The sequence below is a fragment of the Rhincodon typus genome, chromosome 36 (assembly GCF_021869965.1).
Source record: "Rhincodon typus isolate 14 chromosome 36, sRhiTyp1.1, whole genome shotgun sequence".
In the NCBI taxonomy this organism is placed as follows: Eukaryota; Metazoa; Chordata; class Chondrichthyes; order Orectolobiformes; family Rhincodontidae; genus Rhincodon; species Rhincodon typus.
Genome location: NC_063367.1, coordinates 1,956,175 through 1,968,590, shown reverse-complemented (window position 1 = coordinate 1,968,590; position 12,416 = coordinate 1,956,175). Strand labels below are relative to the sequence as shown.

The window sequence follows — 12,416 nt, the reverse complement described above, 5'->3', positions numbered from 1 at the left end:
TTATTTGAACGCTCATTATTTGAACGCTCATTATTTGAACGCTCATTGTCACCCTTTGTTTTGAAGTTTGGAAAACTGAAGGCAGAAGTGAGGTTAAAAACATGATAAAAGCAGGGCTTGAAAAAGACGGGATGTCTGCTGTCAAATAGGGTGAGTTTAAAAAAATATATCCCACATCAACAAAACCTTGCCTGGAGAGAGGCAGTGGCGAACTGAATCAGTAATGTCATTTTGTAGTACATCTTCAAATTTGAATGAGTCCATTTTGCGACACACACATTCGATACACGCGTTTAAGTTACGAAAATGTATGAAAAATTAATACAGCGATTATAAGATCGAAAGGCAGAAATCAGGTGTACTCGCAAGGCAAGGACTCCATTCACAGCCAGGCTCTGAGGTGGAGACAAGACAGTTGGGAAGCATATATTATGCCTAGCATTGAAGACTGCTAACAGTTATATCCTCCACTCCGATGGCACTGAACAAAAATGATGTCACCTGTGGACAGGACCTCAGCCATGTTTCAATCACAGTTGCAGATGAAGTCAAAAGATGCAGGGGCTATTATAACATCTTTCGAGCAACATAGTTCAAAATGCCACCTTGCTTGTAAAAGGTGATTTCCATTTCATTGTCAAACTTAGCTACGACTTTGAATGCCTTTCGTGTATTTGTCTGCAAGACAGAATTTTTAATATCCAGTTAGACCATGGGACAAACAAAAGCACACTTTCATTCTTCTACTGATATAAGGTTTTGAACTTTTGTGTTCAAAGTGCTGAAAATGCTGGAGGAGACATGGACGGCAGCAGTGGACAGAGAAAGGGAGTTCACGTTTCAGGTTGATGTACTATAACATTAAATCTATCCACAAATGTTGCCTGACCTGAGTGCTCACGGCATTTTCTGAGTTTACTCCACATTTCCAGCATCTGCTGTATTTTGCTTCAGTTGCTAACTGATATTAAAAGGGTATTTGAAACAGGAATCACAAGCAGCAGACGTGATTAGGTCTACAGGCAGTCCAGAGAAGGCTCACTAGGCTAATAGCAGATATGGAAGGACTGTTTCATGAGGACAGGTTGAGTAGGTTGGGCGCATCCTCATTGGAATTAAGGAGAGTGAGAGGTGACCTTATTGAAACATACAAGATTCTAAGGGAATTTGGGAACAGGGTGTTTCCCCTATTGGGAATCATCTCAGACTAAGAGGTCACACATTTAAGATAGGTGGCCAGTAGCTGAGGGTGTCATGAGGCTCAGCAGTTAGCACTGCTGCCTCACAGCGTCACGGACCCGCGTTCGATTCCAGCCTTGGGTGACTGACTGTGTGGAGTTTTCACATTCTCCCTGTGTGGGTTTCCTCCAGGTGTTCCGTTTTCCTCCCACAATTCAAAGATGTGCAGGCTAGGTGGATTAGCCATGGGGAATGCAGGGTTGCAGGGTTACAGGGATAGCATAGTGGGCGTGTGTCTGGGTGGGATGCTCTTTGGAGGGTCAGTGTGGACTCCATGGGCCAAATGGCCTGCTTCCACATTGTCGAGACTCTGTGAATTCTATGATAGAGACAGGGAGGATTTTTGTTCTCTCAGAGGATAATGAATTTGTGGAATTCTTTACTGCAGAGGGCTGCTGAGATGAGGCTGTTAAGAATATTCAAAGCTGAGATAGTAACGGGATTGAAGGCTATGGGGAAAAGGCATGAGTGTGCAGTTGAGGATTATCAAATCAGTAATGATTTCATTCATTGCTACAGCATCTTAATGGATTGAATGGCCTACTTCTCCTCTTATATTTTATGGTCCAGGTCTAGTTAAGACATTCTCAAGAACCTGCAGATAGTTTGACATCACTTAAAATTCTGCCCATTTCCTGCCTCCCCTGTCAAATCTCACTGTCACAACTAGAAATGGAAACCAAAGAGGCAATACTGCAGATTCTGCAATATAGCTGAAATGTTGACATTTTAAGAGAGATTCTAGACAGTCACGCAACTCCTGCACAGTTTTATCACAGGGAAGATCAATCAGGCCAAGGTCACCCACAGCACCCAATTTTAGGGTTAAGGTGAAAATGCTGATACTTAAGGTTTTGGAGTAGATCTGTAGCTCAGGTTGTGGGTGTTGAGGTTGGTTGGCTCGCCGAGCTGGTTTGTTGTTCCGCAGACGTTTCGTTACTATGCTGGGTAACATCCTCAGTGCAGCCTCTGAAGCGTCTGTGTGTTTTCCTGCCTGGTTTTTAAACTCTGGGGTCCGTTGCAATGGATTGCCTCACTTTCAGGTTTCCTCCGTAGTGGAATGCATATGGGGTCGAGTTCAATGTGTTGATGAATAGCACTCTTCATGGAGTGCCATGCATCTAGGAATTCTCGTGCTTGTCTCTGCCTAGCCTGTCCCAGTCAAAGTGATGGTTCTCCTTGTCCATGTGGATTGAGATGAGTGAATATTGGTCGTGTCTTTTTGTAGCCAGTTGGTGTTCATGTACTCTTGTTGTTAGTTTCCTTCCTGTTTGTCCGATTGTAGTGTTTCTCGCAGTCTCTGCAGGGGATCTTGTAGATGACTTTGGTCCTGTCCATGGCGGGGAGTGGGTCTTCAGTTCGGGTGGGCAACAGCCGAACTGCAGCAACATGCAACTACACCAAGAGGAGGAGGAATACCTCTTCCAAGTGTTCAAGGATAATGGATATCCAAAGAACTGGGTCAGGAGATGCCTACAGGAACTGCATCAGAAAGATTCTACATGCCCCGACACACTCATCACACTACGCTATATCAGAAACACGTCAGAACTCACCACAAGACTCCTACGACCGCTAGGCATCAGAGTGGCACACAAGCCCACATCAACCCTACGACAAGTACTCACCCAAACTAAAGACCCACTCCCTGCCATGGACAGGACCAATGTCATCTACAAGATCCCCTGCAGAGACTGCGAGAAACACTACAATCGGACAAACAGGAAGGAAACTAACAACAAGAGTACATGAACACCAACTGGCTACAAAAAGACACGACCAATATTCACTCATCTCAATCCACATGGACAAGGAGAACCATCACTTCGACTGGGACAACACCAAGATCCTGGGACAGGCTAGGCAGAGACAAGCACGAGAATTCCTAGAAGCACGGCACTCCACGAAGCGTGCTATTCATCAACACATTGAACTCGACCCCATATGCATTCCACTACGGAGGAAACCTGAAAGTGAGGCAATCCATTGCAACGGACCCCAGAGTTTAAAAACCAGGCAGGAAAACACACCGACGCTTCAGAGGCTGCACTGAGGATGTTACCCAGCATAGTAACGAAACGTCTGCGGAACAACAAACCAGCTCGACGAGCCAACCAACCTCAACAATGCTGATACTTTAAGAGCTAAAATATCTCAACATTCAAACACAACTGCGGATGGCCAACAAATGCCAATCCTGCCAGCAGGGTCCTGAACCTAACAGTGAGTCACGAAGAGCACTTTGAGATATCTCAGATTGCTACTTCTCATTTTTAACCGGAGGACGCGAGTGTGGTAGAGGGCTAAATGCTGAAGGCCAAAACTAGAAACCCTATACATGTACAGCAACTTGATTTAGACTCAGAGGCAACCCAAATAGAAGGAGAAAAACAGAACAGTTGCTTTGTAAGCAATTTGCCTTTTTTCACAATTGAGAAAGTTAAGTGCTGGGCCTGGTCTCAGTGCAACCAAGACTGGAAATAATTAAAACAGATCAAATGTAGGATGGTTGGCACCAAGCTTATCAGGTTAAAATAAAATTTAGGAAAACCCATTGTAAAGGACTGTGTTTCTCTTATGGAAAAGGAGCACCTCAGGTTACAGCTGCTGCACTGACAGTGTGACAAATACAAGCAGGTGTGGAGCTGGATGAACACAGCAGGCAAAGCAGCATCAGAGGAGCAGGAAAGCTGATGTTTTGGGCCTAGACCTTCTTCAGAAATGGCGGAGGGGAAGGGGGTTCTAAAATAAATAGGGAGAGAGGGGGAGTCGGATAGAAGATGGATAAAGGAGAGGATCGGTGGAGAGGAGACAGACAAGTCAAAAAGGCAGCAATGGAGCCAGTAAAGGTGAGTGTAGGTAGGGAGTTAGGGAGGGGATAGGTCAGTCCAGGGAGGACGGACAGGTCAAGGGGGCTGCATGAGGCTAGTAGGTAGGAGATGGGGTTGGGGCTTGAGGTCAGAGGAGGGGATAGGTGGGAGGAAGGACAGATTAGGGAGGCGGGGACAAGCTGGGCTGGTTTTGGGATGCGGTAGGGGAAGGAGAGATTTTGAAGCTTGTGAAGTCCACATTGATACCATTGGGCTGCAGGGTTCCCAAGCGGAACGTGAGGTGCTGTTCCTGCAACCTTTGGGTGGCATCGTTATGGCACTTCAGGAGGCCCAGGATGGACATGTCATCTGAGGAATGGGAGGGGGAGTTGAAATGGTTCGCAACTGGGAGGTGCAGTTGTTTAGTGCGAACCGCGTGTAAGTGTTCCATAAAGAGGTCTCCAAGCCTCCGCTTGGTTTCCCCGATGTAGAGGAGGCCACATCTGGCACAGCGGATACAGTATACCACATTAGCAGATGTGCAGGTGAACATGTGGAAGGTCTTCTTGGGGCCTGGGATGGGGGTGAGGGGGCAAGTGTAGGAGCAGGTGTAGCACTTCCTGCGGTTGCAGGGAAAAGTGCCGGGTGTGGTGGGGCTGGAGGGGAGTGTAGAGCGGACGAGGGAGTCACGGAAAGAGTGGTCTCTCCGGAAAGCAGATAAGGGTGGGGAGGGAAAAATGTCTTTGGTGGTGGGGTCGGATTGCAGATGGCGGAAGTGTCGGAGGATGTTCCACATCCCCCTCCCCGCAATAACAACCAAAACAGGATCCCCTTCGTCCTCACATATCACCCCACCAACCTCCGGATCCAACGCATCATCCTCCGACACTTCCACCATCTGCAATCCAACCCCACCACCAAAGACATTTTTCCTTGCCCACCCTTATCTGTTTTCCTATCCCCTCCCTAACTCCCCACCTACACTCACCTTTACTGGCTCCACACCCGCCTCTTTGACCTGTCCGTCTCCTCTCCACCAATCCTCTCCTTTATCCATCTTCTATCCGCCTCCCCCTCTCTCCCTATTTATTCCAGAACCCCCTTCCCCTCCGCCATTTCTGGAGGAGGATTTAGGCCCGAAACGTCAGCTTTCCTGCTCCTCTGATGCCGCTTAGCCTGCTGTGTTCATCCAGCTCCACACCTTGTTATCTCAGATTCTCCAGCATCTGCAGTTCCTACTATCTAAGAAATACAAGCATTCACTTTATAAAATGCCCTTCAAAGTAATTTTTTTAAAAATTACCTCCAAGTTCCAAAGCCTCTTACTACACTGTGCCATGCTTCTGCTAGTTGTTACTTTATAAAACATTCATTCACTAGTTTCTGAACAAGGACAAGATGCAACATGCTCTGCAGCTGTTACATGCGGGCAAACCATCAGAATAAATCCCTTTTGTGACAAGGCATCAACTGTTGCTCAATTCTCAGCTGGTTAAAACATTCAGGTCACTTCAATCCGGCAGCACTTCAGACACAAGCCCCTGCCGCTCTGACTGAGCTGATGTGAACTGCTTAAAGTACATTGCGTGAGTGCCTTGTGGTCGAAGGAGGAAAAGTAAATGGAAGGATTCCTCTTTCAGTGGTTCTGGGGAAACAGCACATTAGCTTTGGAAACTGAATCAGGATTTTGTTTGGCTGTGATGCTCAGAGTGTGGCAGAACTACCAAAGCAGGCTCACGTGTAAAGGATAGAACTGCTCTCCCAGGAGAGAGGGAGGAAGGATGATAGCAGTAAAGAAAACACATAGGAACATAAGAATCAGAAGTAGGCCATTTGACCCCTCGAGCCTGCTCAGCCATTCAATAAAAACACAGCTGATCTGATGGTGCCCTTAACTCTATCCTGCCCATAACCCTGTTCTTAGCCCTTGTCAATAAAAAACTAGCAATCTTAAGTACGTTCAATGTCCTAATCTCCAATGGTCTCTGTGAAACAGAATACCAAAAAGGAAAAGACAGTTTCCACCTCTTATGATTTCTCCAGAACTTGACGAATTCATGTTTTATTTAGCAAGCTAACATGGGATGACAGAAAAGCAATGCAAGATACTTTAAGGAAAGTGAGGAACGTGCGAGAAGAATATATCCCTTGAAAACCTTCCCTTAACACTACCTGTGGGGTGTGAGCATGGGCAAAAGTCAACTACATCAGCACTAGCAATAAGTTAAAATATAAAATCTTTGCTATACATACTGTTACACTGACTGTCGTTCCAGGGCACAGTTCGTTAGGAATTGTTATTGTGTACTGCTCTTTTCCAGTCAGTCCTAATTTGTCGACGTTTTCCTCAGGAAGGAATTGAAGAGGAATGACACCCATACCGATCAAGTGGTTCTTGTGCATTTTCTCATAACTCTCTGCTAGAATGGCTTTGACACCCTGCAAACATTAGACCACAACAGCAGATTTAAAACCAGCAACTTAAACAGAAGTCAAGCGAGGGCAGGTTTTACAAGATGTATAGAATCAAGCTTTACCAGTAAATAAGGTCCTTTGGCAGCCCAGTCCCTTGAACTACCAGAGCCGTATCTTTTCCCAGCCAAAATAATCAGCGGAAAGCCTTCCCTCTGGTAGCGTTCAGCTGCATCAAACACGTCCAGCTGTAAAGGTAAAAGGCTACATCAAAAAATGTGAGTTTTAAAAAAGAAAAATGTTAACACTTTTTTACTTTTGCTTTAAAGCTCCAGTAGTGCTGAATACTTACTGTTTGACCAGATGGGATGTATATTGTTTTAGGTGCAGTTTTGCCAATAAACTTATTTAGGAGCCTGATGTTGGCAAATGTCCCTCGGGTCATCACAGCATCATTACCCCTTCGCGCTCCATAAGAATTGAACTCACGGGGTGTGAGGCTAAGTTTAAAACAAAAATTCAGACACAGTTAGGACCACTGTTCTGTCAACTATTGAATATTTTATTTCAAATCACTTGCTAGTTTGAATTAATGGATAACGTGGGGTGGCTGATTAATAGAGGTACTGTCATTAACCCTAAAGTGCTCTGATAAGAAGTACACAGGATGAATTCGGTCATGTTCCCCATTGGGACTGATGCTCACAGCGACCTTAGTCGCAGATGCCCCATGTAACTTTATCAGATTCCATGTAATAACATGCTCTCTAAGTGCAGAATACCCATTTGTTAACCTTATACACAGTGGTTTAGTGACTCTGCAAGTACTTTGACATGAAACACATGAAAACAAATGATAACTACAAGTCTAATTTCCTAGAACTGACTATGCTGCTCTCAAAGAGGACATAGAGATAGATAGTTTTCAACTGCATTGGTGAATGATGTTACTTTTCATTGTAATCAGTCTCTCCATCAGCATTCCCAGTAAGTGCATGCATTAAGAAAGCTTTTTACACCCCCCCCGCCCCACAAAAGGTAGCAGTCTGGCAAATCATTCCCTCAAATTACCAGGGATACTGGGTTAGTGAAACTTTCTAGGTGGGTTGGATAGCTTTTTGTTGGGTGAGGTTATCACGGACATAAAGCTAAAGTGGGTAAATTGTTAACATGCAGATCCGGTAGGTGCAAAGAGACCTGGGAGTCTTTGTACATCAGTCACTGAAGGTGAGTTTGCAAGTGTAGCAGGAAGTGAAGATGACAAATGGCATGTTGGCCTTCATAGCAAGGAGAATTTGAGTACAGGAGCAGAGATGCCTTGCTGCAGTTGTACAGGGCCTTCGTGAAATCAAACCTGAAGTATTATTTGCAGTTTTGGTCTCTTTATCTGAGGAATGATGTTCTGACTATGGAGGAAGTGCAACGAATGTTTACCAGACTGATTCCTGAGATGACAGAACTAACAGAGAGAGACTGGAATAATTAGGGTGACAGTCACTGGAGTTTACTAGAACGAGGGGGAAATCACACAGAAACATATAAAATTTTAACAGGAAGAGACAGGTAAATGCAGTAAGAACGTTCCTGATGATGGGGTGTCCAGATCATAGGGTCAGTTTAAGGATACAGGGTAAGGCATTTAAGGACTTAGATGAGGAAAAATTTCTTCAGAGAGTGGTGAGCCTGTGGAATTCTCTGCCACAGAAAGTGGTTTAGGACAAAACATTGAATGCTTGCAAGGAGGAGTTAAAAATAGTTCTTGGGGCTAAAGGGATCAAAAGACATGCAAAAAAATGGGAAGAGGTTACTGAGTTGGATGATCAACCACGATCATACTGAAAGGCACAGCAGGTTTGAAATTCCGAATGACCCAGATGTTTCATTTTTTCTGTTCTACAATTCAAATCTACACCAGAACAGATTCAAGGTGTCAAATGGCCTTCTCATACTCCTCAAAAGAAAATCTCACTCCAAAATGTTAATTACTCACAGCTAACAAATTTGGCATCTTGCCATTTTGAAGAGAATTTTGTGATCTTTATGAAACAAAGTATTCAATTAGGTTGCCTCTTCTCTTTCTGTCAGAGAAGCTTGAGAAAAAGGATAGGATCCAATAACTACTTACATTTTTTTTAAAGCAAGTACCCATTTGAAAGTTAATAAATTGAGTGTCATTAGAAATACTTTCTATGATTTAAAACAAACACTTACCCATTGCGGATCAGGTATCTGGCAGCAGCACTGCTGCGAGCTATACTGCCTGCAGGTGAGATGTGGTCAGTGGTAACGGAATCTCCCAGGTGTAGCAAGACGTAGGCATTTTCAATGGACTGAGGACAACTGGGCTCTTTGGTCTAAGGACAGGAAGAAGACCGGCAAGGAAGTTAAATTCACACAGGACGAACACACAAATCAGAGAGTGGGCATGATCAAGATGTGGGGCAGAGAAGCTTAACTGTGACATGTAGCAAGATGGCATTTTATTCTTTACAGATGTTATCAGATAGACAGAGAAGGTACGGCTCAATATCCTGCATGTTCCAATGTTCCTGGACAGAGGAAACAATTAAACAACAGCCCGGCCGTACTTAATCACCTTTGGTTTTCCAAAGGGGAGGCAACGGCATAGTGGTAATGTCACTGAAATAGGGATCTAGAACTACAGGCCAATGTTCTGGGAACACAAGTTCAGATCCCACCATGCCATCTTTAAAATTTAAAAGTTTGGAAAGGAAAGTTGGCCTAATGTCAACTGTCATTAAAAAAACCCCATCTGGTTCACTAAGACCCTGCATATTCTGGCCGATATGACTCCAGACCCACAGCAATGTAGATGAATTGTAATTAGTGACACCCATATCCTGTGGATAAATAAAATAATCTAGTTATAAGTACCCATCTGTTCTACACTCAACTGGGCTTTAAGCAGGAAACAGTAACAGTTTGTACTAGAATTAGAAAAGAAATGGACAAAGTTGAAAACAAACCTAATGGGCAGCGATTCTCATAACTTAGAAATGTAACCCATGTAACCCCTCTCATGATATTGGTGGCTTTGAGCTCAATTCTGACAATAATACTACACAAAACTAAAAACCTAAACACTCAGACTACTAAAAGCCTTCAAACTGTTAACTGCATTTGAAGTTTAAAAAAAAGACGTTTGGATTCAAACTATATCACAAAAGTATGCACAAACAACATGCTCTTCCAGATAGAGAAAAAAATACTTTCCATGGTACCTGGAAATATTAAAGGAAACTTAGTTTGAAATACAAAATGGTTTATAAGACAAAATACATTAATATTAAAAGTTCTCCAGAATCTTGTATACAGCAAACTTTTAGGTTCCACTGTTGAGTAGGAATTTCCAACAGAAGAAAATCAAACATTTCGAAAGCAACACAAATGCTGCTCATGTTTAGGTGACCTGCAAACTTGTCGCATTCAGATGACTGGGGGCAAAGGCTCTTGAATTGGGAAAGTCATATGTCTTTTGAAACAATCTGATGAAGAAAATTTACTTTTCATTCATTTGGGGACATGGTGCTTTGCTGGTTGGGCCAGCATTCATTTCCCCCATCTCTAAATACCCTTTAGAAGGTGGTACTGAGCTGCCTTCTTGAATCAATGCAATGTATTTGGTGTACAGACACCCAAAGCACTGTTAGGGAGGGAGTTCTGTGATTTTCATGAAGTGATGAACAATGGTGTTATATTTCCATGTTCAGTTAAAGTGTGACTTGGAGATCAATCTACAGGTGGTGATGCTCCCACGTGCCAGCTACCTTTGCCCTTGTAGGTGACAGGGGTTTGGAAAGTTCTGTCAAAGAAGCTTAGTTGTTGTGGTGTACCTTGTAAAGGGTACATATTGCAGCCAGAGTGCAGATGTTCAGGGGGAATGGTTAAAATGATGAAAAAGATACTAATTGCTCATTTGCCCTTTATTGCTAAGGGTTGGAAGTTATAACAGAAAAATCTTGTTACAACTACACAAGGAGTTGGTGAAGTTGCACTTTGGAGTACTGTGTATAGTTTTCATCCCTGTATTTAAGGAAGGATCTACTGGCACTTGACGCAGTTCAAAAGATCCACTAGGTTGATACCTGGTATCAAGAATGGTTAATCAGGTTCAGTCTTTATTCATTAGAGTTAGAAGAATGAGGGGTGATCTTACTGAAACAAACAGGATTCTGAGAAGGTTTGACAGCGTGGGTTGAGAGGACATTTCCACTAGTACGGAAATCTCGAACTAGGGGACATTCCCGTAAAATTGACACGTGAAGGAATTTCTTCTAAAGGGGGTAGTGAATATCTGGAATTCAGAGGGTCACGACTATCTGGAACTCTCTACCCGAAAGAGTTGAGGGGACTTGATTGCAAAGTTTTTAAAGAGGACGAAGATAGATTTTTGAGAAGTTGACAGCAATAAGGAGTTCAGCCCCAGGGTAGATAAGCTATTATCTTATAGAATGGCAGGGCATGCTTGAAGGGTTGAATGGCCGACTCCTGTTCCTAATTCTTGTGCTCTAATGCAGTGGGCTGTTTTAATCTGAATGGTATCAAGCTCAGAGTGTTGTCTGTCCAAAACTCATCCAGGCAAGTAGGTGAGAAGTGAATTATTTTACTACAGAATTTCAGTAACTGACACAGTCTTATAGCCACAACTTTTACATCAGTCGTCCAGTTAGGTTTCAAGTTGGGTCTAGAAAGCTTCCCACCATTGTGATACTGGCACTGCATGAATATTCTCTGACCTTTATTACCAGTGTCTGTATAAAAATATTCCATCATTTACACAATGTACTCATCTGCCAAGAGACCGTAATTTGGTCCTTATGCATTTTTGTGAAAGTCTGCTTTCTGGTCAATGACCCAAGATATTGTCCTGTTAACAGCTGATGGGAGTGATTCTGAACTCATCACCCCACCCTGTCCACCCAAGACTGACAACTGTATCTGCTGGGCTCAAGTGGAAGGGTTACCAAAGACTAATTTGTACTGGTTAAAACTAGCTTAATTTGACCTCTGCTCCTTTTTTGAAACATTGCTGTCATCACAAACATGTTTAAACATAAGGGCAGGGGGAAAGAGAGAAAGAGAGAGAGAACGAGAGACGCACAGACAGACAGACAAACAAAGAGAAAGGAGGTAAGGAGCCAAGTTAAAAATAAAGATACATGAGTAAATAAGGGAATTACACTAATCATAACATTGGCATCACTTACAAATTTATCAAAAAATGAAGGGCATCTGATATAGGTGGATTTCGAATCCCAGGGATACAAGAGGGACTCCGGAGCTTCCAAGGCATTCCAGCGATTATTTCCTTTCTAAGAAAAAAAATAGAATTTCTGTTGAATTCAACTCTCAATTTTAGTTTATTTAAAATGCACATTCTTTATTCATGGGTTTTTCTTTAGTCCAGTAATAATCAAGAGCAAAGGCTCCTCATTCAGGCATATATTATTCAAACAGTAAAACAAAATACGAAGTTGTTTTGTCTGATTAATAAATTATCCAAAGCCATTTCCCAGCCAGCTGGTGAAAAAAAGGCTTTTTAATACACAAGGTAACAATAGGTGTTGTGGGAAAGAGACAGTTCAGAAACTCAACTTGCAGAGCTACTTAATGATTGAAGCCTGAAATTATATTGCAAATGCATTTAAGAGGGTGTACAGATGATTCACAAGAATAGATGAGGGGCGACAAATATGTAGATAAACTGGAGAAGTTAAGACTGTTTTCTTTGGAGATAATACAGACCCTTCAGTCCAAACAATTCATACCGACCATAATCCCAAACTAAACTAGTCCTACACTTGGCCCATATCCCTCCAAACCTTTCCTATTCATGTACTTATCTTATTTAAACATCATAACTCTACCCGCATCCGCCACATCCTCTGAAAGTTCATTCCACACACAAACCACCGTGTAAAAAAACTGCCCCCC

At 43.1% G+C, this 12,416-nt stretch overlaps 1 protein-coding gene across 1 annotated transcript in view; it reads right to left on the bottom strand.

The window, feature by feature from the left end:
- Window positions 1-12,416, bottom strand: part of ireb2 (iron-responsive element binding protein 2) — a 76,038-nt gene that overhangs the window by 1,761 nt on the left and 61,861 nt on the right. The window contains exons 13-18 of the mRNA XM_048617020.1: window positions 11,690-11,794; window positions 8,673-8,815; window positions 6,814-6,961; window positions 6,587-6,709; window positions 6,303-6,488; window positions 1-678 (exon numbers count right to left, since the gene is read on the bottom strand). The exon at window positions 1-678 is cut by the window's left edge and continues 1,761 nt beyond it. Of these exons, the coding sequence (XP_048472977.1) occupies window positions 568-678; window positions 6,303-6,488; window positions 6,587-6,709; window positions 6,814-6,961; window positions 8,673-8,815; window positions 11,690-11,794 (816 nt within the window). The 3' untranslated portion in view covers window positions 1-567. The remainder of the gene's footprint in view (window positions 679-6,302; window positions 6,489-6,586; window positions 6,710-6,813; window positions 6,962-8,672; window positions 8,816-11,689; window positions 11,795-12,416) is intronic.